At 34.0% G+C, this 27,698-nt stretch overlaps 2 protein-coding genes across 4 annotated transcripts in view; one reads left to right on the top strand and one right to left on the bottom strand.

The window, feature by feature from the left end:
• Positions 1–17,690, top strand: part of KPNA5 (karyopherin subunit alpha 5) — a 55,764-nt gene extending 38,074 nt beyond the window's left edge. For 2 of the 3 annotated variants that reach the window (XM_082406195.1, XM_082406193.1), the window contains one exon: positions 3,260–17,690. In XM_082406195.1, coding sequence (XP_082262321.1) covers positions 3,260–3,447 — 188 coding nt within the window. In that variant the 3' untranslated portion in view covers positions 3,448–17,690. Of the gene's footprint in view, positions 1–684 lie in introns of all 3 variants that reach the window. The other variant, XM_082406194.1, reaches the window with a different exon arrangement.
• The window catches only part of FAM162B (family with sequence similarity 162 member B), a gene marked incomplete at its 5' end in the record, with an annotated part of 13,363 nt that continues 3,353 nt past the window's right edge, over positions 17,689–27,698 (bottom strand). Inside the window, 2 exons of the mRNA XM_082406081.1 lie at positions 17,689–18,698; positions 26,775–26,883. Coding sequence (XP_082262207.1) covers positions 18,600–18,698; positions 26,775–26,883 — 208 coding nt within the window. The remainder of the gene's footprint in view (positions 18,699–26,774; positions 26,884–27,698) is intronic.

Raw genomic sequence — 27,698 nt, 5'->3', positions numbered from 1 at the left:
TTTATTTCTGGGCTCCCTATTCTGTTCCACTGATCTGCTTATATGCCAATACTATACTGTTTTGGTTATTATAGCTTTATAATATAGTGTGTAAATCAGGGAGCATGATGCCTCCAGCTGTGTTCTTCTTTCTCAAGATTTCTTTGGCTATTTGGGTTCTTTTGTGGTTCTGTACAAATTTAAGATTAATTGTTATATTTCTGTGAAAAATGCCATTGGAATTTTGATGGAGATTGTATTGGATCTGTAGATTGCTTTGGATAGTATGAACATTTTAACAGTATTAATTCTTCTAATCCATGAGCACAGAATGTCTTTCTGTTTATGTGTGTCTTCTTCAATTTCTTTCATCATAGTTTTCATTGTACAGGTCTTTCATGAACCTCCTTGGTTAAGTTTATTCCAAGGCATTTTATTCTTTTTGATGGAATTGTAAATGGGATTGTTTTCCTTATTTCTCTTTCTGATAGTTTGTTATTAGGGTATAGAAATGCAACAGATTTTTGTATATTAATTTTATATCCTGTGGCTTTACTGAATTCATTGATTAGTTATAACAGTTTTTTGGTGGGGTCTACAATTTTCTGTATATAATATGCCATCTGCAAATGGTGACAGTTTTACTTCTTCATTTCTGAATTGAATGACTTTTATTTCTTTTTATTGCCTAATTGCTCTGGCTAGGACTTCCATTACTATGTTGAATAAAAGTGATGAGAATGGACAATCTTGTCTTGTTCCTGATCTTCGAGGAAAAGCTTTCAGCTTTCCACTGTTGAGTATGATGTTACCTGTGGGCTTGTCATATATGGCCTTTATTATGTTAAGGTGCATTCACTATATACCCACTGTGTTGAGAGTTAGTCAGTTCTTAATTATCTACCATAGGCATATTCCCCCTCTAATTCTATAAAAATATTTTGTGTAAAAGCAGTATAATATTTTTGATATCTTTTTTTTACAGTTACCCTTAATTCTATTATCCTAACAATTTCTTTTTACTATTTACCATCCTTTTTACATTGTCCTTATGCAGAATTAGTTTACATTTATATAACTGCAGTCCATGTATAGTTTGGTGTTCTACTTTTAACGTTTTGGAGAATTTTACATTTTCTCCAAACAATACATAATTTCTATGATTTGCATAATTTTCTGTGATTTGCAATAGCCACATAATGTTATAAAAAGAGAACGTTGCATGCTGTTTTAGCCATAGTAAGTGGGGTTTTAGCCACACTCTTGTAGTTGACCATTAGTTTGTTTCCAATTCGTTTTGCACTTTACATATGCCAAAATAAACATCTTTCTGATGCTTATTTTTTATTTTTATTAAAATATTATATTATTAATATATTTTAATATTTATAATATACAAAATAATAATATACAAATAATACAAAATATAATATACAAAAATATAATATTTATAAATATTTTTCTTCTGTTGAGTTAATATTTGGGGATAAAATTTCAGGAATATTATTGCTGAGCTTGGGCACAAACTTCTTTTTAAGTTTTTGATATGTTTTCTCATTTTGCTTTCTGAAGGCATGTTACTCGGCAGTGTCACTGCCTCTTACTTGTTTTGTTGATTTTGCTGATTTAGCCAATGTAAAATGGTACCACCAAGTTGCTTTTATGTGTTTCTTGTTTTATTACATGTAGAAAGTGGTGTGTATTTTCCATGTGTTAGTATATTTCCTTATCTCAGTTACATCTTTATACTTTGTCCAGTTACCAACTTGTCTTTTTTTTTTGTAAAAATTTGAATTGATTTTATTTTATAGTTTATTTTAATACGGCTTTTCTCCCATCCTTTTTACCTTTTTAATTTAATGAGATAAACTGTGTTCTTTTATAATTAATAAATGGTTCAGCCTAATATTCTATTCCTTCAAAGTTTACAAAGTCATTGTCCTCACAGAGATTTGATGAAAATTATTTTATTTATTGGCTAGATTTTTCTGATTGGAGTCTTAAAATATTTAACTTAACTCACATGGAATTTATTTTAGGATAACACATGAATCTAAGTCAGTTTTTTTCCCTCTCAATATATTTCCATTAAATATTCACTTTCTGTCTTAAGTCCTATTATATTATATGGTTGAGTCAAGCTTTTATTTGTGATTCTTGAACCAAGCCTGGGAGATCGCTTTGCCTTTATTTCAAATTATATAATGTCAATGGTTAAAACATCATATAAATAAAAGATATCAATCACTGATTTAAGAATATTTCCTTACTACAATCATTATTTTGATCCCAAGTTATACTAGAGTTTAGGCTATTCTATGATTGTATATAGATATGACTACTTTGCTTATTCCTTATATCCTGCAATCATATAATTGAAGAGGTTTATCTGTAATAAGTAGAAAAGATTTTTAGCATCACCCAGACTTATATGTAGATTATTTTCTTGTAAGCAATAAAATAGAGCACTGTAGATTCTCCTTATACTATCGAAATGAGCTTTTTCAGTTTCACTTATAGGCTGTATTGGATTTCCAAATAGTATTCATTTATCCTTATTGATACCTTTTGGCTCATTCTGTGAGAGAACTTGTGTGGTAGCTTGCTTGTATTTTAGTTTTTTTATTTTTATTTTGTTGCTTTCCCTTTTTGTGCTTTTTATTTAGCACAATTACTCTGGAAACAACTTGTGGAGTTACGTAATGTAAAACTGTCATTTTAAAATTCAGAAACTAAAGTACAGAAGAACCAAACTTATTTGGGAAAAATCACACAACTAGAAGGGTGGAGTCTATGATCTTCCTACTCCCCAGCCTGTGCTTATTCTTCATACCACATTGCCCCATTCTTTCATTCTTGAAGTATAAGGCATAAGTGTTGGCTATCAGTATGTGCAAAAATTAGATAAAAGTTAATGATATCACTTATATGTAGAATCTAAAAAATACTACAAACTAGTGAATATAACAAAAAAGAAGTAGACTCATATAGAGTAAACTAGTGGTTACCAGTGGGGTGGGGGAGTGGGAGGTACAAACTATTGGGTGTAAGATAGGCTCAAGGATGTAGTATACAACACAGGGAATATAGCCAATATTTTGTAATAAATGTAAATGTAAAGTAACCTTTAAAAATTATATTTTAATCTTTTTAATTAGATAAAAATAACAGTCCAATTGCCAGTGGACTGATGGATGCTATTGATTCATTATTTTGACTTAAATATATGTTGAAATTCGAGTAACAACTTTGTTTCTGTACATATGCTTTGCATTAATAGGCCTGGATAAAATCGAATTTCTGCAAAGCCATGAAAATCAGGAAATTTACCAAAAGGCTTTTGATCTGATTGAACATTACTTTGGTGTAGAAGATGATGATCCCAGTATTGTACCTCAAGTGGATGAAAACCAACAACAGTTTGTATTTCAGCAGCAGGAAGCACCAATGGAAGGGTTTCAACTTTAACTTGGTAGGAGGAAAAATTAATGGCTAAAAAGGGTAGCTTCAGATATCTCCCCTTTCTTGTAATGTCATTAGGAATATTTGATGTGTTTTTATGTAGAACAAAAAAGAAAGACGTTAATGCACTTTTAAAAAGCAAAACAAAAAAGTTTCCATCCATATGCAACCTTTTATAGTTTTGTTGTTATTTTGGTGTGCCTGTATATATGTCTTTCATTGTTTTATCTTTTTCTTGTATCTATTTGTGAACAGTTAAATACATTATGAGATTATTTAATAATTTAAGCCTGAAAAGGAAAACTTTGGTAAAGTATTACAATAATGGTTCTGAATTTTTCTAGCATTCTTGGAAACTGCACATTAGCAGTACAGCTGTTGATAATTGCATTTTGGCAGTAAGTTTGACATGCCCATTCTTTACTAAATCTACCTCTCAAAGCAAAAACAAAACAAAAGAGCTTCAGAAGCATGAAACAGAGAAAAAGCTAAATGAGAATGTGAAAATAGCTATTACCTTAAATTATAAATCACTGTGCTATAGGTTATACTTTGCAAAAAAAAAAAAAATTACAACAGAAAACCTGTAAAAGTTACTTATAAAATACAGAAGAAATATTGTACTGATAATCAATTAAAATGTGGCAATTGTGAAGAGAGAAGCTGTTCTTCATGTTGAACACATTAAAATGATTACACAACATTTAAATGTTTGTGTTTTTAACATATAAATGCTATTATATTAGTATATTTTGTATTTTAACCAAATATGCTAACATTTTTGAAATAGTGTTTTATTATTTTTTCACTGCTCATTTTAAAGAGCATCATGATAGAGATGCCGTCATGAATCTAAAGCAGTGCTGCACAGCAAAAATAATACTGTATTCCTTTCTCTGATTTTTCAGAGCAGTAATTGAAAAGTTTCACTTTCTATATAATAATGAACTTAGGTACTTGAATGGCAAAATTCTCCTGAAGAAATCACCTTGTTATGTGTTAAATTTTATTAAATGCACTTAATGGTCTGGACACAAAAGGATGATATTCATGAAAATTACTAAGGATTCTTTAATTGGTTGAACCCTACATTAGGATTATTTTCCCCTTTGGTGATCCTCAGAGGGTCAAACTGCTGCTTGTTAATGAACCATCGTATTAGATTACATTTGTATCAGATTCGTCAATATAATGTATGTGTTTATGTATTAACAGCAAAAACCTCTTCATACTGTGAAACTTTAAAAAAAAAGTTTCAATAGAAAATTATATATATATATTTATTTACAGATACATATATATGTGTGTGTCTGTGTGTTTTTCTCACAGTACTATACTTGGTAGTTTTCTAAGCAGATATGGTACTGTTGAATCAGTCTTTTCATTATTATAGTTATGTGCAGGCTATTTACATTTCCAGTTGTATACCTAAAATACTTGTTTAAAAATTAGTTTACTGATGTTTTAAGATGGGAACTAAAAGCATTTTTGATATGATTCATAGTCTATTCTGTAAAGAAAGATTTCATTTATGATAGCATTTATAATGTTTCTGCTCGGAATCAGAGGTATGTTACAAGAAGAAAATGTATATAGGAGTACTTTTAAATAGTATGACACTTTGTAAATTAAATATCATGAAACTAAGCTTTTGGCAAGACACTTAAAAACCTACAAGCTATAGAATACAGGTTTAAATGGTGTCCACAATGCTGACTGCATCTGCCAAACCTCTTTTATATTGTTAAGTAGAAGATTGTATCTGTGCCCTTTTTATTGTAGTAGAAGTTATGAAGTTCAGTATATGTATATTCAAAAGAACAGGGTAGTTATATTAAAGATCACCAAATTGATGGTGAATTTATCAGATAAACACTTTTTAGTGATGCAGATAGTCTTAAGTATCAGGTGACAGGGTGTTCCACTCTTTCTAATCAATTGAACTTGTTAATGCAGCATAATTCATAAACTAACCAGCTGTGCCTGCTTTTTTTTTGAGGACCCTGTAGTCACATTAATAAATCTAAGCTAAGTCTTTCAAACAAAATAGTTCTTACAGAAGGAAAAATAATAGAAATAATAGAATGACCTTTGAGGGGAGGATTTTTAAAATTTTTGCCAGTGAAACAAGCATTATATCTCTAAGTATAGAATTTGACCATATTTTAAGCATTTATATATAAAATTGTATTTAATTCATTGGATCTGTTACTTGGGTAATTAATTTGATTAGATTTGAATGCAAGGGGTAATATGAAATAGTTGGTGTGCTGATGACTTTATTGAACCAATACTAGCAAATACTTTGTTCCTAAAAATTTTTTTAATATGACTACTCTTTTCAAATGTACTATTTTAAATGCTCCAAAATGTATTTTCATTAATCTTCACTGACCCTTGTGGGAAAAATTTTCTTTTTTCAACTTGCTTTCCTAAGATTTATTATATTTTAATCCGAGAGAAACTGTGCCAAAAAAAAATGAAAACATGTTGTAAAAGGGCAATGCATGCAACATTAATGTAAAAATCAAGAGAATACTTCAAAGAGTCCTTTACATTTATTTAATTAAATTAGGTGTTTTATTTTTGTCTGAATTTGAATTTTTACTAGCTAATCTATGCAATTATGCTTACTTGTTTTATATTTGTAAGTACTTGACTCAATGCCCTGGGGTTTTTTTTACTCTAAGTTTTATTTTGAAAATTGTTCCTAGAACTTAATTTTTAGTGTCATTTTGTTCACTTGCTGGTAGCACTAGAACAAGAAAGCAAAAAATAAAGACCAAAAAAAAGTGATAACATCTGTTGGCACAGAAACAGCATATCATTTGGTAACTGTAAAACCTATTTGCAGATAAAGGTTGATTTTTTGGATAAAGGACTTTTGTTGGACAAAGCATTACCTTTGCCTTCATATTTTTTCTTCTCTCAAGAAGGAGCATTATGGAAAAAGTAATTATAATACAAAGTCTCAGTGGATTTTTGTTGCTGTTCTAAATTCAGCAATCTACTGGCTGCTTTGTGAAACTGTGAAATCTAAGTAATTGTTGTTAACCTTTACTCATTTTAGTTCATAGCATTACTGTTTTATGAAATATATTAGGAGCCAATATGATGGAGCTCTAAAAGGATAATGCATCTTTAAATTCTAATTGGGAAGTGGGATGAGGGGAAGATATTCTTGCCAAACTAAATAAACCAACATTTGAGTAGTATGCAATATTATGAAATGTTACAGCACTATATTAAAAATAATAAAATACTATTTTACAATTGCATTTATATAAGTGTATCTGTTTCATTTGTTTTCACTTATGATTGTATATGCCTAATAAAGCAAAAATAGATGCCCTGATTCATTAAAATTCCATCCCCTTTCTAAAACCAGTAAGATTTCATTGGTAGCATTATCTGATAAAGTAGTATGTTGCTTTTATTTTAGAACTTGTATATTCATCTGTAACGGGGAACATATCCAATTTATCTTTGTATCTCAAGCCTTGGCAGTTAGTGGGACATTCACATGTTTCAACTGAGATTATTTTTCCTTTTCTGTTATTTTAATGCAATACAGTGCATTTATTTAAGGCTTAGAGTTTTAAACCTAATAAATAGGAGGGAATGTCTGATTTAACTTTCTTAATGTACTGTGAAACACAAAATCACACAGTAGCCAAGCTTAGGCCCTCCTAACTTAGTGTTTTTATTTTTTTCTTCTTACACTACCATGGTTTTCTGTTGTTCATTTTTTTTGGGGGGGGGGTGTTTGTTTGCTTTGGCTGGCCTCATTTCCTTCAGTATTTGAAACTATGTTAATCACAGAGTAGTGAAAGTAATTGGATCAATTATTTTTAGGGTTTCTTGCTCCTAGTAAAGTGGTCTGCAATTTTAGTGGGAAATGAATTCCTGAAAATGTATGAACATATAATGTACAGGTCAAACAATAGATTTAAACACGCAGTGGAGTTCCCATCCCAGAAATCCTTAAGTATACCCTTTAATTATGTGTTTGCTCAGTTGTATATTTGTTCTTTCATTTTTTTCCTTTCATATTTGAACAGTTTACCACTGAAATTAAATGAGCATATGATTCCCCCCTTTCAGGACATCTAATGATTTTCATGTTTGCTTCAGTAGTTTATGTTTTAAGAGACACATATATCATATCATTAGTAGCACTTTAACATTTCAATTTTCCATTCTGTTTTGAAATAAAAATTTCAAGTAGTTGCACTTGCAAGCACTGCTGTATAGCACTACCAGAACTAAAATGTTGATTGGGAGCAACCCCACCAAGTAAAGAGCTTGGAATGTTCACTAGTTTATGCATAAATATTTAAATTTGGAAACAGTAGGCAGTTTAGGGAATTTAATGTGCAGTTCCCCAAAGTATCTGTTATTTAAAAATTGGGAGTTTTAAACTTTGGACACCATTACTTTTGAGGGATCCCTCCTGTTCCCTTTCAGTTATGGTTGTTTTTTTAAACTGTGCTAAAAAAGCATGGCAAAATTTAATATATTCTTTGTTTAGGGTTTCAGCATGACTCACTATTTTCTGAGCATTCCATCTTTTAAATTGTTTTATTATAAAATATACACAAAGAGAATAATGTGTAAGAAGACACTTTGAATAATAACATGAACACCTGTGTATTCACCATCCAGCTTGATTATTATCAGTCCCTTGTAGATATTACTCTGGATTTTATTAATAATCCCTGTGCTTTTCCTCATTGTTTCATCTCATGTGTACGTATCCCTAAGAAATACAGATTCCCCTGCCTGTTTTCTAAATATGTAAACTGGAATGTTTTTTATATCTGTGGCTTTTTTGTTTTGGCTCAATGTTAACATTTTTTGAGATTCATTCATATTGATGCATGTATCTGTGGTTTGTTCATTTTCCTTGCTGTATACTAATCCATTTTTGTGACTACATCATGATGTCTGATAGGGAAAGTTCTATTTTGCTTTTGTTCAGGATCGTCTTAGCTCTTTGCATTTCCATATAAACGTAGCATTCACTTGTTCAATTCCATGAAAAGCCCCTTAGGGATTCTGGATGAAATTACATGTAATCCATAGGACAATTTTGGAGGAATTAACATCTTAATGATACTAACTCTTCCTATCCATGAACAAGTTATAGCTCACCATGTATTTAGATCTTCCTTACTGTATTTCAACAAAATTTTATAATTGTCTTCATAAATGTTATCGACAAATAATAAACAATCTATAATAGGAATAGAGAAGAGTTTTATATAAGGCAAACTGAGGACAGTTATTTGCTAAAATAATATTTTGGACATTGGATTAAGTAAAATATTCTATTAAAATTAATTTCACTGACTATTTTGACTTTTTAACATGGCTATTAGAAACATAAATTACATATATGGCATTATTTTTCTATTCATTGACAGTGGTATAAGAAGCTTAATACAGTAAACTTCCTTTTTCTCTGTCTCTGCCTTTGTGCTACTGTCAGATTTTTCTACATGTTATAAACTCCACAATGCATTTTTTTAAATTTTGCTTTAAACAGTCAACTATTTTTTAAAGGTTTAAACAAATTATAAAGGTTTTAAAAAATATATTTGCCCACATAGTTACCATTTCTACTATTCTTCAATTCTTTGTGTAGATCTAGATTTCTATCTGATATCATTTCCCTTCTGCATGAAGGACTTATATTTTTGTATTGTAAGTTGCTGGTGATCAATTCCGTTAGCTTTTGTATGCCAACATAAACCTTTATTTCACCTTCATTTTAAAAAGATATTTCTATTGGGTATAGAATTCCAAACACATTTTGTTCTTTCAAGATGTTGCCCCCACTGTCATCTTACTTGCTTTGTTTCTGACAAGAAGTTTGCTATCATTCTTAATCGTTGTTCCTTTGTGTGTAATGTTAACTTTTCTCTGATTTAAAAATTTTTTTCTTTATCACTGATTTTAAGCAATTTGATTATGATGTAACTTGGTATGCCTTTTTTTCATGTTTCTTGTTCTTGCAGTTAGCTGAGCCTCTCGTGTTTGTGAGTTTATAGTTTTCACCAAATTTGGAAACATTTCAACCATTATTTCTTCAAATATTTTAAAAATTCCAATTCCACTTATATTAGGCTGCCCAAAATAGTCGTGCAGCTTACTGATGCTTTGTTCATTTCTTTTTCAGTTGTTTTTCAATATGTGTTTCATTTGAGATAATTTTCCTTGCTTTGTGTTCAAGTTCACTAATCGACAAGATTAGTGTCTAATCTACTCTTAATTTCATTAGTGTATTTTTCATATGATACTTTGTATATTTTATTTCTAGAAGTTCTATTTGGGTCTGTTTTATATCTTCCATGTTTTTTCTTACCATGCTCAGGCTTTCCTCCACTGTGTTGAACATAGCAAGTAGAATTATAGATGTTAATGTTATATTGTCCTTGTCTGCTAATTCTATCATCTGTGTCATTTCTTGGTCTTTCTTTTTATTGATTTTTCTCCATACTATGGGTTGTATTTTACATTGGCATGCGTTCTGTGCACATCTGGTAATTTTTTATTGGATACCAGGCATTGTGAATGTTACTTTGTTGGCTATTAGATATTAGAATATATATATATATATATATATATACACACACACACACACACACACACACACACACACACACACACATATATATGTATATTCTTGAGCTTTGTTATCAGAAAAATTAAGTTACTTGGAGAAATTTTTATTCTTTACATAAAGGCTTGCTTTTGAACTTTGTAAGGCAAGCACAGATAGCATTTTTTTAACTGAGACAATACTATTCCTAGTACTCTGATACTCTGTGAAACAGAAGGGTTTCCACTTTGTCTGGAAACTATTCTTGGCCATGTGTGAGCTCCAAAACTTGTTTCTCCTTGTTCTTTCAGGTGGTTCTTTTCATGGTATTGGGTAGTAGTCACTTGTGGTCATCAGTACTCAGCTGCAGATCTCTGGAGCTATCTGTGCAGCTCTGTCACCTTGATACTCTACCCTGTGAAATCTGGTTGTCTTATCTCCCCTGGCCTCCCAACCCTTTCTCCTCAACTCAGAGAGAATTCTAAGTTCCACATGGGTTTCCCTTCTATGTCCTGCAGTCTTGAAACTCTCTAGGCAGTAAAGTGGAGCAATCATAGGGCCCAACTAACTTATTTCCTCTATTTTACAGATCACTGTCCTTGAGTGCCTGATGTCCAGTGTCTGGAAACTGTCATTTCATATTTCTGTCTGATTTTTTACTTGTTTGTGGCAGAAGAGTGACTCTTGTCCCTATTATTCCATTTTGGCCAGAGGGAAAGATGACATACCAATTTATAATGTTCTTTTGGCTTTCATCCCTTTTATCATTTATAATTTTGTTTTCTTGTACCTTTTTTCTTTTATCTTGATGACATTTGCCAAATTAGGTTATAGTGATCCTCTAAATTCTATGTTTGTATTTACCTCATTAGTTTCTGCTCCTAATGTAACCGAGCAGGACGCTATGAGACCTTCCCAGGACAGACCCCATCCATGTCCTCTGCCTGCCTTTTGTCTGTAGAAAGAATTTAGTCAAAGAATAAAATCAATCAGAGAAGTGAGAAAATGCAGAAAGAAAGGAAAACAGTCAAGCAAGACAAAATAATAATACTTTAGCCATTAAACAGAGTCAAGGACCTTTAGTTCTTCCCCAAAGGCTGTAGATAATATTCTGAGCCCTATCCTTTGAGCTGTTTTGCAGATACTGAATCCCCCACCAGGTGGAAGAAGTTAACTGTCTGCTGCCCACAAGCATGTAGACTCCAGACCAGACCGGTTGGAACCAGAAGGGCCATGATGCTGACTCCCAATTACCTCACCACCAACCAATCAGAAGAATGTCCACAAGCTGATCACACCCTGCTCCTTGAACACTGTAAAACTCACTACCCCCTCCAGGGGGGACACACAGTCTTGAAGGCATTAGCCTGTTGTGGCCCCCTTTGCTTGGCAAAGCAATAAAAGCTACTCATTTCTACTTCACCCAAAACTCTGTCTCCGCGTTTCTATTCGGCACCGGTGAACAGAGGCTGAGTTTCAGCAACTCAGCCTTTCTTTTCTAAGAAAAGTGTTTTGTGAGCCTAACAATTTACTTTTAAGTACCACTTCAGCTGCATTCCACAAGCTTTAATATATAGCTTTTTCTTATCATTCAGCTCTAAGCATTTTAAAACTCCCATTATGATTTACTCTTTGACCAAAGAGTCATTTAGAAATGTGTCTTTAAATCTTCAAACTTTAAAAACATGCCCTTAATTTCTAAGTTGTGATGTGATTACATGTAGTTTAAAAGTGGATGAAATGTGCTTCATGACCTAGTATGTGCTCAGTTTTAGTGAAATGTTGCATGCATGCTAGAAAAGAATTTGTTTTATTAATTGATTCACATAATTTATATCTTTACTATTCAGCTTAATTTGTCAGTTTCTAAGAGAGGTATGTTAAAATTTCCCAAGATGATAGTGGATTTATTCATTTTTTTCCTTGGAGTTCTGGCTGTATTTACATGCTACGTTATTTTGTGCATACAGATTTAGAATTACTATATCATTTTTTCAGGTTCAAATAAGAATCTGTACATTTATGTGCTAAAAGAATAGAACAATAGTTATTACAAAGCTGATATTTTCAGATTACATGATAAGTGAATTTAAATAAAACGAACTAGTTGAAACTTAATTGAAAATATTTTCCCTTTCAGTGTTTGTGGTGGGAACAACGGACTTCCCTCCTGAAGGCTGAAGATATAGCAGTGTTATGTCAAGATGAAAAATATGATCAGATCAAAAGGTCAGGCATGGCTTTACATGATAAAATCTTCTGTACCAGTACACCAGAGTATGGCCACCATCCAAAGAGGCAGACAGCAGATGGAATGGAAGAGTATGAAACCTTTGATCTAGGATTTACTAATGTTAAAAAAAATAAGTGAAAGAGAATAGGTTGGTTAATAAAATGACGTAACTTAAGGGAAAACAGGATTCGTAACAACAAAAAAGCCCTGTTCTTAATCCCCTACTCCCTGCAGCCACAATTTCAGAATAAGAACATATACTTCATGTATTAATCTTTTATGCTGTTTATGAGACAGGCAAGGTAAGTATTTTTCTTTCCTTCTTGAACCACAGGAGTAACTAACTTTTCACCCACAAACAAGTGTTAGTCACTTGTGGTTTTAAGTTTAAGGTGTACAGTGTAATTATTTGACTTACAATTATTGTGAAATGATTACCACAGTAAGTTTAATTAATATGCATCATCTCAAATAGATATCCCTCAAAAAAGAAAAAAATTGGTTTTTTCCTTGTGACAAAAAAATATGGAAAACTTCAGAAATCTGCATGTCATCCTTGTGCAGGGGCCATAATCTCCGTTATCATTCCAATTTAGTATACATGCTGTTGAAGCAAGCACTATTGTACTTTTACTGTACATTTATTTTTAAAGAAAAAGAAAACAAAAGCTGGTCAAGCCCAAGTTGTCCAGACAAATAAACTCAAATCTTTCCGTCATGTCTGATATTATAATCTAGTATTTTAAAATTACAGCTGTTTTTATATTCCTTGTGTTGTCTGATTTGGGTAAAATGCCACTTGTTCATGACACAACCCTTTCCTAGGCCAAAATAAAAACAAATATTAAGAGACAAAATTTTATCTTATAATGTTAGAGGGAAAAAAACAGACTCTATTATATATTGATACTTAAGTGCTAACATTCTTATTTTTCAAACCTTATTTCTCAAAATCATAGTAACCTTGAGAAGTTTAGAGACACTGGCTCTGTTATTTCTTGCCATATTTATTATGTAGCAAGAGTAATTATAAGAATGAAGGGGTAAATACATATTTGTTATCCAAGTGTAATTTGGAGAACACATAAAACTTTTAGTTTATGAATTAACTCTGTCATCTAATAGCCTACCTGGTCTTTCATGGAATAATAAAATGCATATCCCTGGGGCGAAAATCTATAGTTCCAGAATATTCTCAGCTATCTGGCCTGCTACATGATAAAGTTAGACTGGAAATAAGAAAATGTTAGATAAAAGCATCTTGCTTTACCTGATCCACCTTCCAAGGCCCCTTTTGTAAGGAGTACAGACCGTAAAGCCTATGTCCCCTGGATCCTTTCCAGGGTATCAGCCTATTGCTGAATTTTAATTCCTTCATTTTTAAAATAGGGTCAAAAATACCTGTCTCAACACTCATTAGAATGATTTACAGACTTAATGAAATTATATCGAAGTACTCTGTACCTACAAAACATAAACTTATATAATAGCTACTTTGTATTGAGCATCTATTAAGTTCTAGGAGTAGTGCTGGGTGCTTTACATATATAATGTTACCTCTTTTAATCCTCAACACAACCCTGCAAAGTTGTTATAATTACATTGAGTTTATAAATGAAATATTAGAAGCTCAGAGGTTGAGTGATTTGCTAAGGTCAAACAGCTGGAAAAGGCAGAGTCAGGATTCTGGATATTACTTCCAAAGAGAGACTACTTTTTCCTTTGTAAACTAAGCAACAATGTCCTCAAGGATGTTAGATGTGTTCAAGAAAGGGGGAAAAAAAATCACTGAATAATCTATCCCACCAGCAAAATTGACAGGTGAAACCTATGCTCACATTTTAGAATAGACCACAGATCACCTGAAATACCCTGTATTTCATACATTTTAAAATAGTTTTGATGCATCAACTGTAAGATGAAAGTGAAAAATAGATGTTTTAGACATAAGAAAAATATGGTATCTATCCCAGCTAGATCCAAGCTTAACTTTTCATATATTCCATTCTAATCATTATCAAGCATATAGACAAATCACAAATGACCCCAAACAGGAAAAACATAACAACTTCCTTTGCTTTTAGAAGACGTGTGAGACACAAGTCTTTTTAGAAAAGCAGGAAAAATAATTTTCTAATAGTAACTAATATGCCTTCCTTAGTCATTAAAACATACTTTTCAGTAATCTTAATAATAAAGCCATATATTCACACTTCATAAAAATGAAGTCACCAAGTAAAAGCAAAATATTCATCACACTAATCTTTAAATTCCATCTCTAAAAATGTAGTTAAATACATCAATTTCTAACCTCTCAGAACAAATAGATTTTAGGCACTGGAATGAATAACTGCCCAGAAAAGCAGCATTGCCTCAATCCCAATATAATTTGATAGTCAACATTCTTGCTTTCCAGTTAAAAGATTTCATGAGAAGAAACACTTGGCTTTTGAGGTTTCACTGATCAAGAGAACGTTTCTGAGTAGACACTGAGCAAACATTTTTAAATGCGTTGTCACAGATACGTCTTCACTCCTCATTGCCAGACACAATCATGTTACCTCCTGACTCTGTACAGTTATGGACAGTGTCAGTACCCACTCCACCGTCAATCAGTGAATCTTTGGCATCATATCTTCCATGGATTTCTGCCTTCCAAACCCAGGTTCCACTGTCATAACCAAAGCTTTCTCTATCTGATTAGCCCATGGTGCCAAATGCTCACATGCTTAGTTTGATGGCAAGGTCAATTTCATCTCATCCTCACATGTCTTTAATCAAAACCCTGGATTCTCAGTAACCTCCAGATTAAATATTGATTGGTTCTTGCTACAGCCATTCACTTTATCCACTGGTCTAGCCGAGACACTATCATGTGCATATCCAAGCCTAACTGCTCATGGAGGCTTTCTATGGCAGGGTGACCAAAGGTGATGTTGGGGACAAAATATATCCAAGGGCAGAGAACCAGCCTTGGAGTCCAGCATCCAGGGGCTCTCAGCCCCTAAATTTGCCAGATTGCTGTTGAGGGTGGACAGGCCAATCTCACCATTGGATGCCATTTTACCAAGAGAATGATATCTTTTGATGAATCTTTTACCAATATCTTGTAACCCTCTTTATCTCTAGTAATTCATCTTATCTTAAAGTTTATTTTGTCTGCCATTTATTCAATTAATCCCCCATTGATGGACATTTAAATTGTTTTCAGTCTTTTGCCATTGTAAATAGTGTGGCAATGAATATCACTGTAAATTTCTGGCTCAATAAATACATATACACTTTTGCTAGGTATTGTCAAATTTCCATCCATAAGGGTTGTACTATCTTTCATTCCAAACAGCAACATATGTGAGTACCTCCTTCTCACAACCTTGGAAACGGTATGTTATTCAGCTCACTTTTTTTAAAGCAGCTTTATTGTGGTGTAATTTATATATCATAAAATCCACCCATTTTAAGTGTACAGTTTGAGTTTTCATAAATTCACACAGTTGTGCATTGCTACAATCCAGTTTCAGAGCACTTCCATCACCTAAGTTCTGCTGTTAATACTTTTAACCAAATAATTGGTATAGATTTATTGGGGGCTGCAGCTAACACAGATGGCATAAATTCTGGCCCCAAATACACATGGTAACAAACTTGTGGTTAGGAATTCTTCAGGGATTGTTTTCTACTTTTCATTTAAATCTAAAGATAATAAATAGGTGAGTTTCTTACTCAACCCCGCACTCTGTTGGTTTTTGTGTCAGTCTGACTAGGCTATAGTACACAGTTACCCAATTAAAAACTGATCTAAATGTTGCTGTGAAGGTATTCTGTAGGTGGGATTAATACTTTTAGTCAGTTGACTTTAAGAAAAGGAGATACCTTTGATAATCTGAGTGGGCCTTATCCAATCATTTGAAAGACCAGCAGAGCAAAACCAAGGTTTCCTGAGGAAGACAAAAATTCTGCCTTTGGACTATAGTTTCAGCTCCTGCCAGAGGGTTCCCAGACTGCTGGCCTGCCCTACACATTTCTGATTTGCCAGCTCCCACAGTCATGTAAGCCAATCCCTTTAAATAAATAAATAAAACGTTAATAAATAAATATATATATATATAGATAAATATATAGATAAATCTATTTATATAGACATAGATAAACTCTTGTACTGGCTTTAGATACAGATACAGATATAGATAGATATAGATATAGATATAGATATAGATATAAATCAGTCAGAACTCTGACTGATACAGGCACCCCACCATTACCACCAAATCCCAGTTCAACCCTCTGACAATATAAACTTTCTGGGATTCTGGCTTCATGTGGATGTCCATCCTCTCAGCTTTACCAAGCCTCATGTTTTTGTTTATTCTCCCTAGCATATCATCACCTAGGATATCTAGATGCCCCTATGGCAAGTAGCAGCATAAGACAGGCTTAACTCTTTGGATTTTTACTTTCTTACGGTCTATAGCAAGGATCTTCCTTCTTTTCCCAACAGTTCAGTCAAGTGTTTTAAAAGATGTTTTAAAAAATATTTTAACCAGGATTTTTAGTTCAATGCTGGATGACTTCTCTGGAAATCTAGTCTTCCATCTAACCAGAAAGGGAAATCATCACATCTATCCTTATAAACATTTTCTTTGAGGTTATTTATAATATTTAGAATATCCCAGGAATCTTCAAGCAGAGTGTCAAAGACTTTCAAGGAAGTATACAGAGTAAGGTATTCTTAAGAAAATTGATTTCTAGATCTTTAAACTTTATATATACTCTTTCCTAAAATTGACCTGTCTGAGAATAGACTGTGGTCTGCTGGTTCTCACCTCTTCTCATAATCAACTTTGTACTGTTGTGCCCCCCAAAATATCAATACTTCTCTTCCATTCTTGATTCTTATTCATGCTTTACTCCGTGGTGTAAAAGCCTTCTGCGTGACAGATGGGTAATTCAGAACACACAGCTCCTGAAGAGGAGTCCCACAAGGGCAAAGACAGCCCCTGTGCAAAATGCTACAGCAGCCAATGCCTTGGTTCATCCAGGGGGTGGACTCATAACAATGCTTCCTGCCTTTTCTATCTACCTTAGAATTGAACTCAGAAGTGAGATTATTGTCAGAGGGATGGGTATCACTGTCATTTTCAAATCAAAGTGAGACTTTTTCTAACAGAAAGTTAGTCTAGGTTTGATTTGACTTATTAGTTTGACAATGAGGACTGGCTTTGTCCTGAAAATTACAAAGCGGACATCCTCCATAAATTGAATGAGCTAACTAGGTAGCTTCAGGGTTATGATGGAAAATATATTTAAAGTACATTTAATACACAATAAAATGGAAATTATATCATTTCAACTAATTACATTTACGATTTTAAAATTATAGATGCCAAATTAAAATGTGTGAGGAGATATATAGTTTTTAAAGCTGTTTTAGGGCTTACTCAAGGTTGAAGACCATTGACTCATACCATTTTTATTTCTCTAATGTTTTTGTCTTTTTTAAATTGCTTTTACAATTACTGTTTTAGTACTTTTATCATTTTAAAATAGGTTTTGAAATTCATACTTCTCAGTTTATAAGACTTTTTAAACCTGTTTCATCTAGTTGCAAACTATGAAAAGAATACCCAGAGGGACTAACCAATCACCAAATACAGTAGAACTTTGGTTGAAAATTAGTTTAGGTTTTAAAGAGCCCTTAGTGATTTAATTCAACAACGTTTTAATGACATGCACAGTATGCTCATTTTAGCATTATCTTTAGTGGCCAAAAACTGGACCAAATATTCAGATAAACTGCGGCATATTCATACAATGGAATACTATAACACAATAAAAATGAACGAACACATGCTACAATCTGTGGATGAATCTCACAATATAATGCTGAGTATAAGAATTCACACTCACAAGTGTATATTGTGTAATTCTATTTATATGAAGTCTGAATACAGGCAAAAATAATCTATGGTGATAAAACTCACAACGATGGTTATCTGTGGAGGGTAATGACTGACAGAGGGCCGAAAGGAGGCTTCTGAGGTGCTCTTGGTGATGTTCTACATCTCGACCTGGGCAGTGGTTATACAAGTGTGCTCACTATGTAAAAAATCTATCAAGCTGTATACATTTTTGTGCACTCTCTGAATGTATGTTATACTTCCACAAAAGTTTACTAAAAAGTAGAAATAAAAAAGACTTTGTGGTTCTTGTTACCAAAATAAAACCTTGGCAAGTATTTTGTTAAATAGTCTCTTTTACCTATCTTTTATTGTTGCTGATCACAGTGATGATGTCCTGATGATCACTTTGTCAGTCAGACCATCAGTTAGCCTTGCCCTGTGCAGCCAACGCAGCTTCTTCACGCCACTTTGCCTTCTTTGCCAGGTTCCAACTTGTTAGAGATTCGTGTCGTTCTGCAGCCTGCAGAAACAAGCAAACAAATAAAAAGCAAAGCATTTTGACGCTCTGGAAGAATTTGTGTTTTAGATGGAGAAACATAGGAAAGACTCTATGAAAAGGAGAAAAGTAACTTAAAGCATCTATCACACATAGCATTTGAGAAAAATGATCCTTTGGTACAGAAAAAAAATTTACTTCAGTTGCTAGAGTTCCAGTCAACAGGACAGCTGATATCAAAAATCTGCCCTCACCCTCTCTTGGCACACATAGACATATTTGTTGGATAAAAAGTAAACAAATATATTTTCAAATACTTAATAAAGCTCAAATTCAAGAAAGGGAAATCCTCAGGTACCAGATATGGAAAGAATGAAAAAGGCATGAATTGCTGGGGAATGAGAAGGACTGAAGCCAGGATAGAAGGAAATGGATTCAAACGGGGACATTAGGGGAAAATATTGGCTTTAACAGCTGTGGGCTGGGAGTGGAATATCTACACCAACAGACATGTTCAGGATTTGGATCTTGGGCACAGAGCTGAGGTATTTCTGTGAAATGACTAAAACTCCTCTCACCAGCCCAAGTAACTGGCAAGGAAACTAGGCATTTATCTGGGGAAAAATTTACCTGTGAAAAGAAAAGATAATTAGCATTATGATCAGGAGGAAAGAACGCTAGCTAGAAAACAGACCTGAGGAAATAATCTAAATGCAGCACAGAGATAAAGGTGAAAAAATAGAAAAGAGAAGTTAAGAGACACGGAGGACAGAATTAGAACTTCCAAAATATATTCTTTTTTTTTTTTTCCACATCAGGATACTGAGATACCAAGGGGGATAAATGACTCGCCCACAATCATACAACTAATAAGTGGCTATATTTTAGAGTATTATGAGTTCATTTTTTTTTAACATCTTTATTGGAGTATAATTGCTTTACAATGTTGTGTTAGTTGCTGCTGTATAACAAAGTGAATCAGCTATATATATACATACATGTACCCCCATATCTCCTCCTTCTTGCATCTCCCTCCCACCCTCCCTATCCCACCCCTCTAGGTGGACACAAAGCACAGAGCTGATCTCCCTGTGCTATGCGGCTGCTTCCCACTAGCTATCTATTTTACATTTGGTAGTGTATATATGTCCATGCCACTCTCTCACTTTCTCCCAGCTTACCCTTCCCCCTCTCCGTGTCCTCAAGTCCATTCTCTACGTCTGCGTCTCTATTTCTGTCCTGCAACTAGGTTCATCAGTACCATTTTTTTTAAATTTTAGATTCCATATATATGTGTTAGCATACGGTATTTGTTTTTCTCTTTCTGACTTACTTTACTCTGTATGACAGTCTCTAGGTCCAGCCACCTCACTACAAATAACTCAGTTTCATTTCTTTTTATGACTGAGTAATATTCCATTGTATATATGTGCCACATCTTCTTTATCCATTCATCTGGCGATGAACACTTAGGTTGCTTCCATGACCTGGCTATTGTATATAGAGCTGCAATGAACATTGTGGTACATGACTCTTTTTGAATTATGGTTTTCTCAGGGTATATGCCCAGTAGTGGGATTGCTGGGTTGTATGGTAGTTCTATTTTTAGTTTTTTAAAGAACCTCCATACTGTTCTCCATAGTGGCTGTATCAATTTACATTCCTGCCAACCGTGCAAGAGGGTTCCCTTTTCTGCACACCCTTTCCAGCATTTATTGTTTGTAGATTTTTTAATGATGGCCATTCTGACCAGTGTGAGGTGATACCTCAATGTAGTTTTGATTTGCATTTCTCTAATGATTAGTGATGTTGAGCATCCTTTCGTGTGTTTGTTGGCAATCTGTATATCTTCTTTGGAGGAATGTCTATTTAGGTCTTCTGCCCATTTTTGGATTGGGTTGTTTGTTTTTTTGATATTGAGCTGCATGAGCTGCTTGTAAATTTTGGAGATTAATCCTTTGTCAGTTGCTTTGTTTGCAAATATTTTCTCCCATTCTGAGGGTTGTCTTTTCATCTTGTTTATGGTTTCCTTTGCTGTGCAAAAGCTTCTAAGTTTCATTAGGTCCCATTTGTTTATTTTTGTTTTTATTTCCATTTCTCTAGGAGGTGGGTCAAAAAGGATCTTGTGGTGATTTATGTCATAGAGTGTTCTGCCTATGTTTTCCTCTAAGAGTTTTATAGTGTCTGGCCCTACATTTAGGTCTTTAATCCATTTTGAGATTATTTTTGTGTATGGTGTTAGGCAGTGTTCTAATTTCATTCTTTTACATGTAGCTGTCCAGTTTTTCCAGCATCACTTATTGAAGAGACTGTCTTTTCTCCATTGTATATTTTTGTCTCCTTTATCAAAGATAAGGTGACCACAGGTGCATGGGTTTATCTCTGGAATAATCTTACTGTTTTTGTGCCAGTATCATACTGTCTTGATTACTGTAGCTTTTGTAGTATAGTCTGAAGTCAGGGACCATGATTCCTCCAGCTCCGTTTTTCTTTCTCAAGATTGCTTTGGCTATTCAGGGTCTTTTGTGTTTCCATACAAATGGTGAAATTTTTTGTTCTACTTCTGTGAAAAACGCCGTTGGTAGTTTGACAGGGATTGCATTGAATCTGTAGATTGCTTTGGGTAGTATAGTCATTTTCACAATGTTGATTCTTCCAACCCAAGAACATGGTATATCTCTCCATCTGTTTGTATCATCTCTAATTTCTTTCATCAGTGTTTTCTAGTTTTCTGCATACAGGTCTTTTGTCTCCTTAGGTAGGTTTATTCCTAGGTATTTTATTCTTTTTGTTGCAGTGGTAAATGGGAGTGTTACCTTAATTTCTCTTTCAGATTTTTCATCATTAGTGTATAGGAATGCAAGAGATTTCTGTGCATTAATTTTGTATCCTGCTACTTTACCAAATTCATTGATTAGCTCTAGTAGTTTTCTGGTAGCATCTTTAGGATTCTCTATGTATAGTATCATGTCATCTGCAAACAATGACAGTTTTATTTCTTCTTTTCCGATTTGGATTCCTTTTATTTCTCTTTCTTCTCTGATTGCTGTGGCTAAAAATTCCAAAACTATGTTGAATAATAGAGGTGAGAATGGGCAACCTTGTCTTGTTCCTGATCTTAGTGGAAATGGTTTCAGTTTTTCACCATTGGGAACGATGTTGGCTGTGGGTTTGTCTTATATGGCCTTTATTATGTTGAGGTAAGTTCCCTCTATGCCTACTTTCTGGAGGGTTTTTATCATAAATGGGTGTTGAATTTTGTCAAAAGCTTTTTCTGCATCTATTGAGATGATCATATGGTTTTTCTCCTTCAGTTTGTTACTATGGTGTATTACATTGATTGATTTGTGTATATTGCAGAATCCCTGCATTCCTGGGATAAACCCCACTTGACCATGGTGTATGACCCTTTTAATGCATTATTGGATTCTGTTTGCTAGTATTTTGTTAAGGATTTTTGCAACTATGCTCATCAGTGATATTGGCCTGCAGTTCTCTTTTTTTGTGACATCTTTTTCTGGTTTTGGTGTTAGGGTGATGCTGGCCTCGTAGAATGAGTTTGGGAGTGTTCCTCCTTCTGCTATATTTTGTAAGAGTTTGAGAAGGCTAGGTGTTAGCTCTTCTCTAAATGTTTGATAGAATTTGCCTGTGAAGCCATCTGGTCCTGGGCTTTGGTTTGTTGGAAGATTTTTAATCACAGTCTCAATTTCAGTGCTTGTGATTGGTTTGTTTATATTTTCTATTTCTTCCTGGTTCAGTCTTGGAAGGTTGTGCTTTTCTAAGAATTTGTCCATTTCTTCCAGGTTGTCCATTTCATTGGCATGTAGTTGCTTGTAGTAATCTCTCATGATCCTTTGTATCTCTGCAGTGTCAGTTATTACTGCTCCTTTTTCATTTCTAATTCTATTGATTTGAGTCTTCTCCCTTTTTTTTTTTTGATGAGTCTGGCTAATGTTTATCAATTTTGTTTATCTTCTCAAAGAACCAGCTTTTAGTTTTATTGATCTTTGCTATTGTTTCCTTCATTTCTTTTTTATTTATTTCTGATCTGATCTTTATGATTTCTTTCCTTCTGGTAACTTTGGGGTTTTTTTTGTTCTTCTTTCTCTAATTGCTTTAAGTGTAAGGTTAGGTTGTTTGAGATGTTTCTTGTTTCTTGTGGTAGGATTGCATTGCTATAAACTTCCTTCTCAGAGCTGCTTTTGCTGCATCTCATAGGTTTTGGGTTGTCGTGTTTTCACTGTCATTTGTTTCTAGGTATTTTTTGATTTCTTCTTTGATTTCGTCAGTCATCTCTTGGTTATTTAATAGCATATTGTTTAGCCTCCATGTGTTTGTATTTCTTACAGATTTTTTCCTGTAATTTCAATTTTCTTAAATTTACCAAGGCTTGATTTGTGACCCAAGATATGATCTATCTTGGAGAATGTTCCAAGAGCACTTGAGAAGAAAGTGTATTCTGTTGTTTTTGGATGGAATGTCCTATAAATATCAATTAAGTCCATCTTGTTTAATGTATCATTTAAAGCTTGTGTTTCCTTATTTATTTTCATTTTGGATGATCTGTACATTGATGAAAGTGGGGGGTTAAAGTCCCCTACTATTATTGTGTTACTGTTAATTTCCCCTTTTATAGCTGTTTGCCTTATGTATTGAGGTGCTCCTATGTTGGGTGCATAAATATTTACAATTGTTGTATCTTCTTCTTGGATTGATCCCTTGATCATTCTGTAGTGTCCTTCTTTGTCTCTTGTAATAGTCTTTATTTTAAAGTCTATTTTGTCTGATATGAGAATTGCTACTCCAGCTTTCTTTTGATTTCCATTTGCATGGAATATCTCCTTCCATACCCTCACTTTCAGTCTGTATGTGTCCCTAGGTCTGAAGTGGGTCTCTTGCAGACAGCATATATACAAGTTTTGTTTATGTATCCATTCAGCCAGTCTGTGTCTTTTGGTTGGAGCATTTAATCCATTTACATTTAAGGTAGTTATCGATATGTGTGTTCCTATTACCATTTTCTTAATTGTTTTGGGTTTGTTATTGTAGGTCTTTTCTTTCTCTTGTGTTTCCTGCCTCGAGAAATTCCTTCAGCATTTGTTGTAAAGCTGGTTTGGTAGTGCTGAATTCTCTTAGCTTTTGCTTGTCTGTAAAGGTTTTAATTTCTCCATCGAATCTGAATGAAATCTTTGCTGGGTAGAGTAATCTTTCTTATAGGTTTTCCCCTTTCATCACTTTAAATATGTCCTGCCACTCCCTTCTGGCTTGCAATTTCTGCTGAAAGATCAGCTGTTAAACTTATGGGGATTCCCTTGTATGTTATCTGTTGCTTTTCCCTTGCTGCTTTTAAAATTTTTTCTTTGTATTTAATTTTTGATAGTTTGATTAATATGTGTCTTGCCATGTTTCTCCTTGGATTTATCCTGTATGGGACTCTCTGTGCTTCCTGGACTTGATTGACTATTTCCTTTCCCATATTAGGGAAGTTTTTGACTATAATCTCTTCAAATATTTTCTCAGTCCCTTTCTTTTTCTCTTCTTCTTCTGGGACGCCTACAATTTGAGTGTTGGTGCATTTAATGTTGTCCCAGAGGTCTCTGAGACTGTCCTCAATTGTTTTCATTCTTTTTTCTTTTTTCTGCTCTGTGGTAGTTATTTCCACCATTTTATCTTCCAGGTCACTTATCCGTTCTTGTGCCTCAGTTATTCTGCTATTGATTCCCTCTAGAGAATTTTTAATTTCATTTATTGTGTTGTTCATCATTGTTTGTTTGCTCTGTAGTTCTTCTAGGTCCTTGTTAAACGTTTCTTGTATTTTCTCCATTTATTTCCAAGATTTTGGATCATCTTTACTATCATTATTCTGAATTCTTTTTCAGGTAGACTGCCTATTTCCTGTTCATTTGTTTGTTCTGGTGGGTTATTACGTTGCTCCTTCATGTGCTGGGTATTTCTCTGTCTTCTCATTTTGCTTATCTTACTGTGTTTGGGGTCTCCTTTTCGCAGGCTGCAGGTCCGTAGTTTCCATTGTGGGAAGAATAGTCAGAATGGGGTAAGAGGCCATATTTGAAGTGATAACAGCTCAGACTTTTTCAGAAGTGAGGAAAGCTATAGGTCCTCAGACTGAAGAACATACAAAGTCCTTAGCAGAAAAAATAAAAATAGATACTGATGGAAGTCTAATATGCATCTCACATTCAGTATATCTGAAATAGAGGACTTGACATATTTTGCCGGTCATGCCTATCAGTTCTTTCCCCAGCCTTAGACATCTCAACAAATGGCAGTACCATCCATCTAGGTGCTCAAAGCAAAAATCCAGGCTTTTTGATGTCATTCTTCCTTTTTCTCTCCTCTTCCCACATTGAATTTACCACAAAATTCTATCCTTTTGACCCCCAAATACATCTCAAATTGCTAACCGTTTCTCCATCTCTATATGACACCATCTTATTTAGGGTACGTGCATTAATTATTGAAAATGAAAGGTGAATTCGAGAGAGGCAAGAGAGACAGAGTGAGACCATTTAAAAGATACTACAATAAACTAGGCAACAGATGGTGGTTATCTCAGACCAGGGTGATATCAAGAGAGATGGTGAGGAGTGGTCCAATTGTGCATATAGTCTTAAGTGGAGTCAACAGGATTGCTGGTATATAACGACTTACTCATGAGCAGTTGGAAAGATAATAAAATAGTGAGCACCTGAGCAAGGCCATTTCAGATGGGGTGGTCACGGAAGCCCTCACTGAGAAGAATGAGAATGAGCTATAGTAAAGTCAAGAGAAGGAGGGAAAGCCTAGAGAGAATAAAGGGTCTGACGCATTAAAAAACAAAAAAGAACTAGTGTGGCTGAAGCATAAGGAACAAAGGGAAGATGGTATGAAACACGGAGGGTCCAGGTAGTATCAAAATCCAATCTATCATTTAGGAGCTAGAGAATCACCAACTGGGTAGACAGTCATTTTATCTAGGATAGGTTACAAACAAGAGATGACTGCATTTCTTTATTTCTATGATTAAGTGTTCAGCCCAGCAAACATATAAGAAATTTTCCATTTGATGAGAATAATTTTAAAGCATAAGCTCTTTGCCGAGCCAACAGAAATAAGTAGACATGTATATAACATCAGTAAGCTCAGAAGACCCAGTCCCTGTGTGAATTATTGGGCTCAAATACTCTTGAAAACCTGAGAAGTAAAGAAGAGCAGGATCATAGGACTAGGCAGAATGGTCATTGGCTAAATGTACCTAGAGAGTGAAGATGGATACAGGCAAACTATTCTGTGTGATGTGGCTGCCAAAATCTATTTCCAACTCTGGCTGTGTTACTAAAATGCAGTGTTCAAAAACAAAGAAGTTATAATCGCACTCTAAGGGACTCAGTTGCAGGTATCACAATGAAGAGGGACACTGATAAACTGGAGTGTGTCCAGAGGAGAGCTCAAAATAGAGGAAAGTTGTTAGGGATGGAGAAATTAAGAGTAGAGAGAAGATGACTCACAGAGATGTATCAGATATCTCCCAATATTTGTGGGGCTCCTCTTCGTGGTAAAAAGTGATCAGCAGATGAAAGAATTTAGGGAAGTAAGAAGCAAAATCAGACAGTAATTAGCTCTTAATTCTCCTCTAGAAGCTACATATTGGAGATGACAAGGAAAGGGCTTATACACAGGATACAGGCAAACTAGCCCGCCTTGGTCATCATTTCCAACTTTCGCACTTCTAAGTATTTCATGATTCTATGCAATAGCTAACTGAGTTCATGATTTAAGGAATGATGTAGTCTGGATAACTTTCATACAACAAAGTTCCTCCTGTGCAGATTTTAATCATGTTATATACTGTTATTTTTGTTTTTGCTTATCTTATAAATGGAAACAAACTTCTGTCCCTCCTGTCCGTATAGTTAATTTGTTGACTCAAATTTCCATGAACAATGCTGTTTCCAGTATGATAAATATATGCGGGTGGCTCAAGCTGTCTGAGATGAAATTGTTCTTACGTTGAGAAAACAGCAATAATCCCCCAAAGGAGAACAAAGCTCATAATCCTTCTTAAAATTCACAAGTCTATCTTTACTTTACAGAGGTACTCACTCTTTTGGCTGACGCTATCACTGCAAAGCAGGCGATGATTGTGAGTCCAATCATTACGTAACAAGCTTTCACTCGCGCTCTGTTTCTTGCAGCATCTATCATTTCTGGCCTAAACCAAGATGTGTATTCTGTTAATTATATTAAAGCAATATGATTTTCCAACTGGCATAATAAACAATGATTTTTTATGTAAATATTCCAAAAATGTCCCCGAATGCAAATGGCAGATGTGAAAGATTTCCAAATGCTAGCCCATTATCTTACCGATTTCAAGTTAACAGGTATTTATTCAGGTCCTAAATAATGTTAGCCACTATGAAATGACAATGCAGTATATTTAGTTTCTAACTGTTCAAAATATAACTACTAGAGATTATGACCTGACTCTCCATCATTTTTGTTTCACTGACTTGGATAAAAGTAAGAATTAATGCCTATGTATGTTTATGACTCATGTTCATTTGGCCCCTGTGTTATTAAGTGGGCTTTGTTTTCAGTTTTGAACAGGTTGTTTTTGAAAACTTATTTTCATCATTTTGGTTTTTCACTAGGCTCCAAATCTCTTCTTGCCCCCTCCCACCCTGACGCCATTAAAGAGACTATTATACATTTTGTGAGGATGACTCTTATTATACTGCTATTATACATTATGCATTTTGTGAGAATGTCTATTAGGGAAAGGGTGTTTCCTTCGTGGCTTCTGCATGAAGTTTTCAAAAGAAGTGATCAAAATCACAGTAATTTGTTGAAGAAAAGACAAACACACCTTCATTTTCTTATTATTATTCTGAAATTTTATATGCTTACTTGAATACTGCATAGTCTTATTTATTAATAAAATTATATGCAAGTTGTCCAGATTTTAGCAAAGTAGTGTTACAAAAGTAATCATGCCTGTAGGCCTTTATGATAAAATAAATTTTA

Source organism: Balaenoptera borealis, assembly GCF_965194805.1.
Source record: "Balaenoptera borealis genome assembly, chromosome: 9".
Lineage (NCBI taxonomy): Eukaryota > Metazoa > Chordata > Mammalia > Artiodactyla > Balaenopteridae > Balaenoptera > Balaenoptera borealis.
Note: the sequence above shows the minus strand (reverse complement) of the source record. Positions and strands in the feature narration are given on the sequence as shown.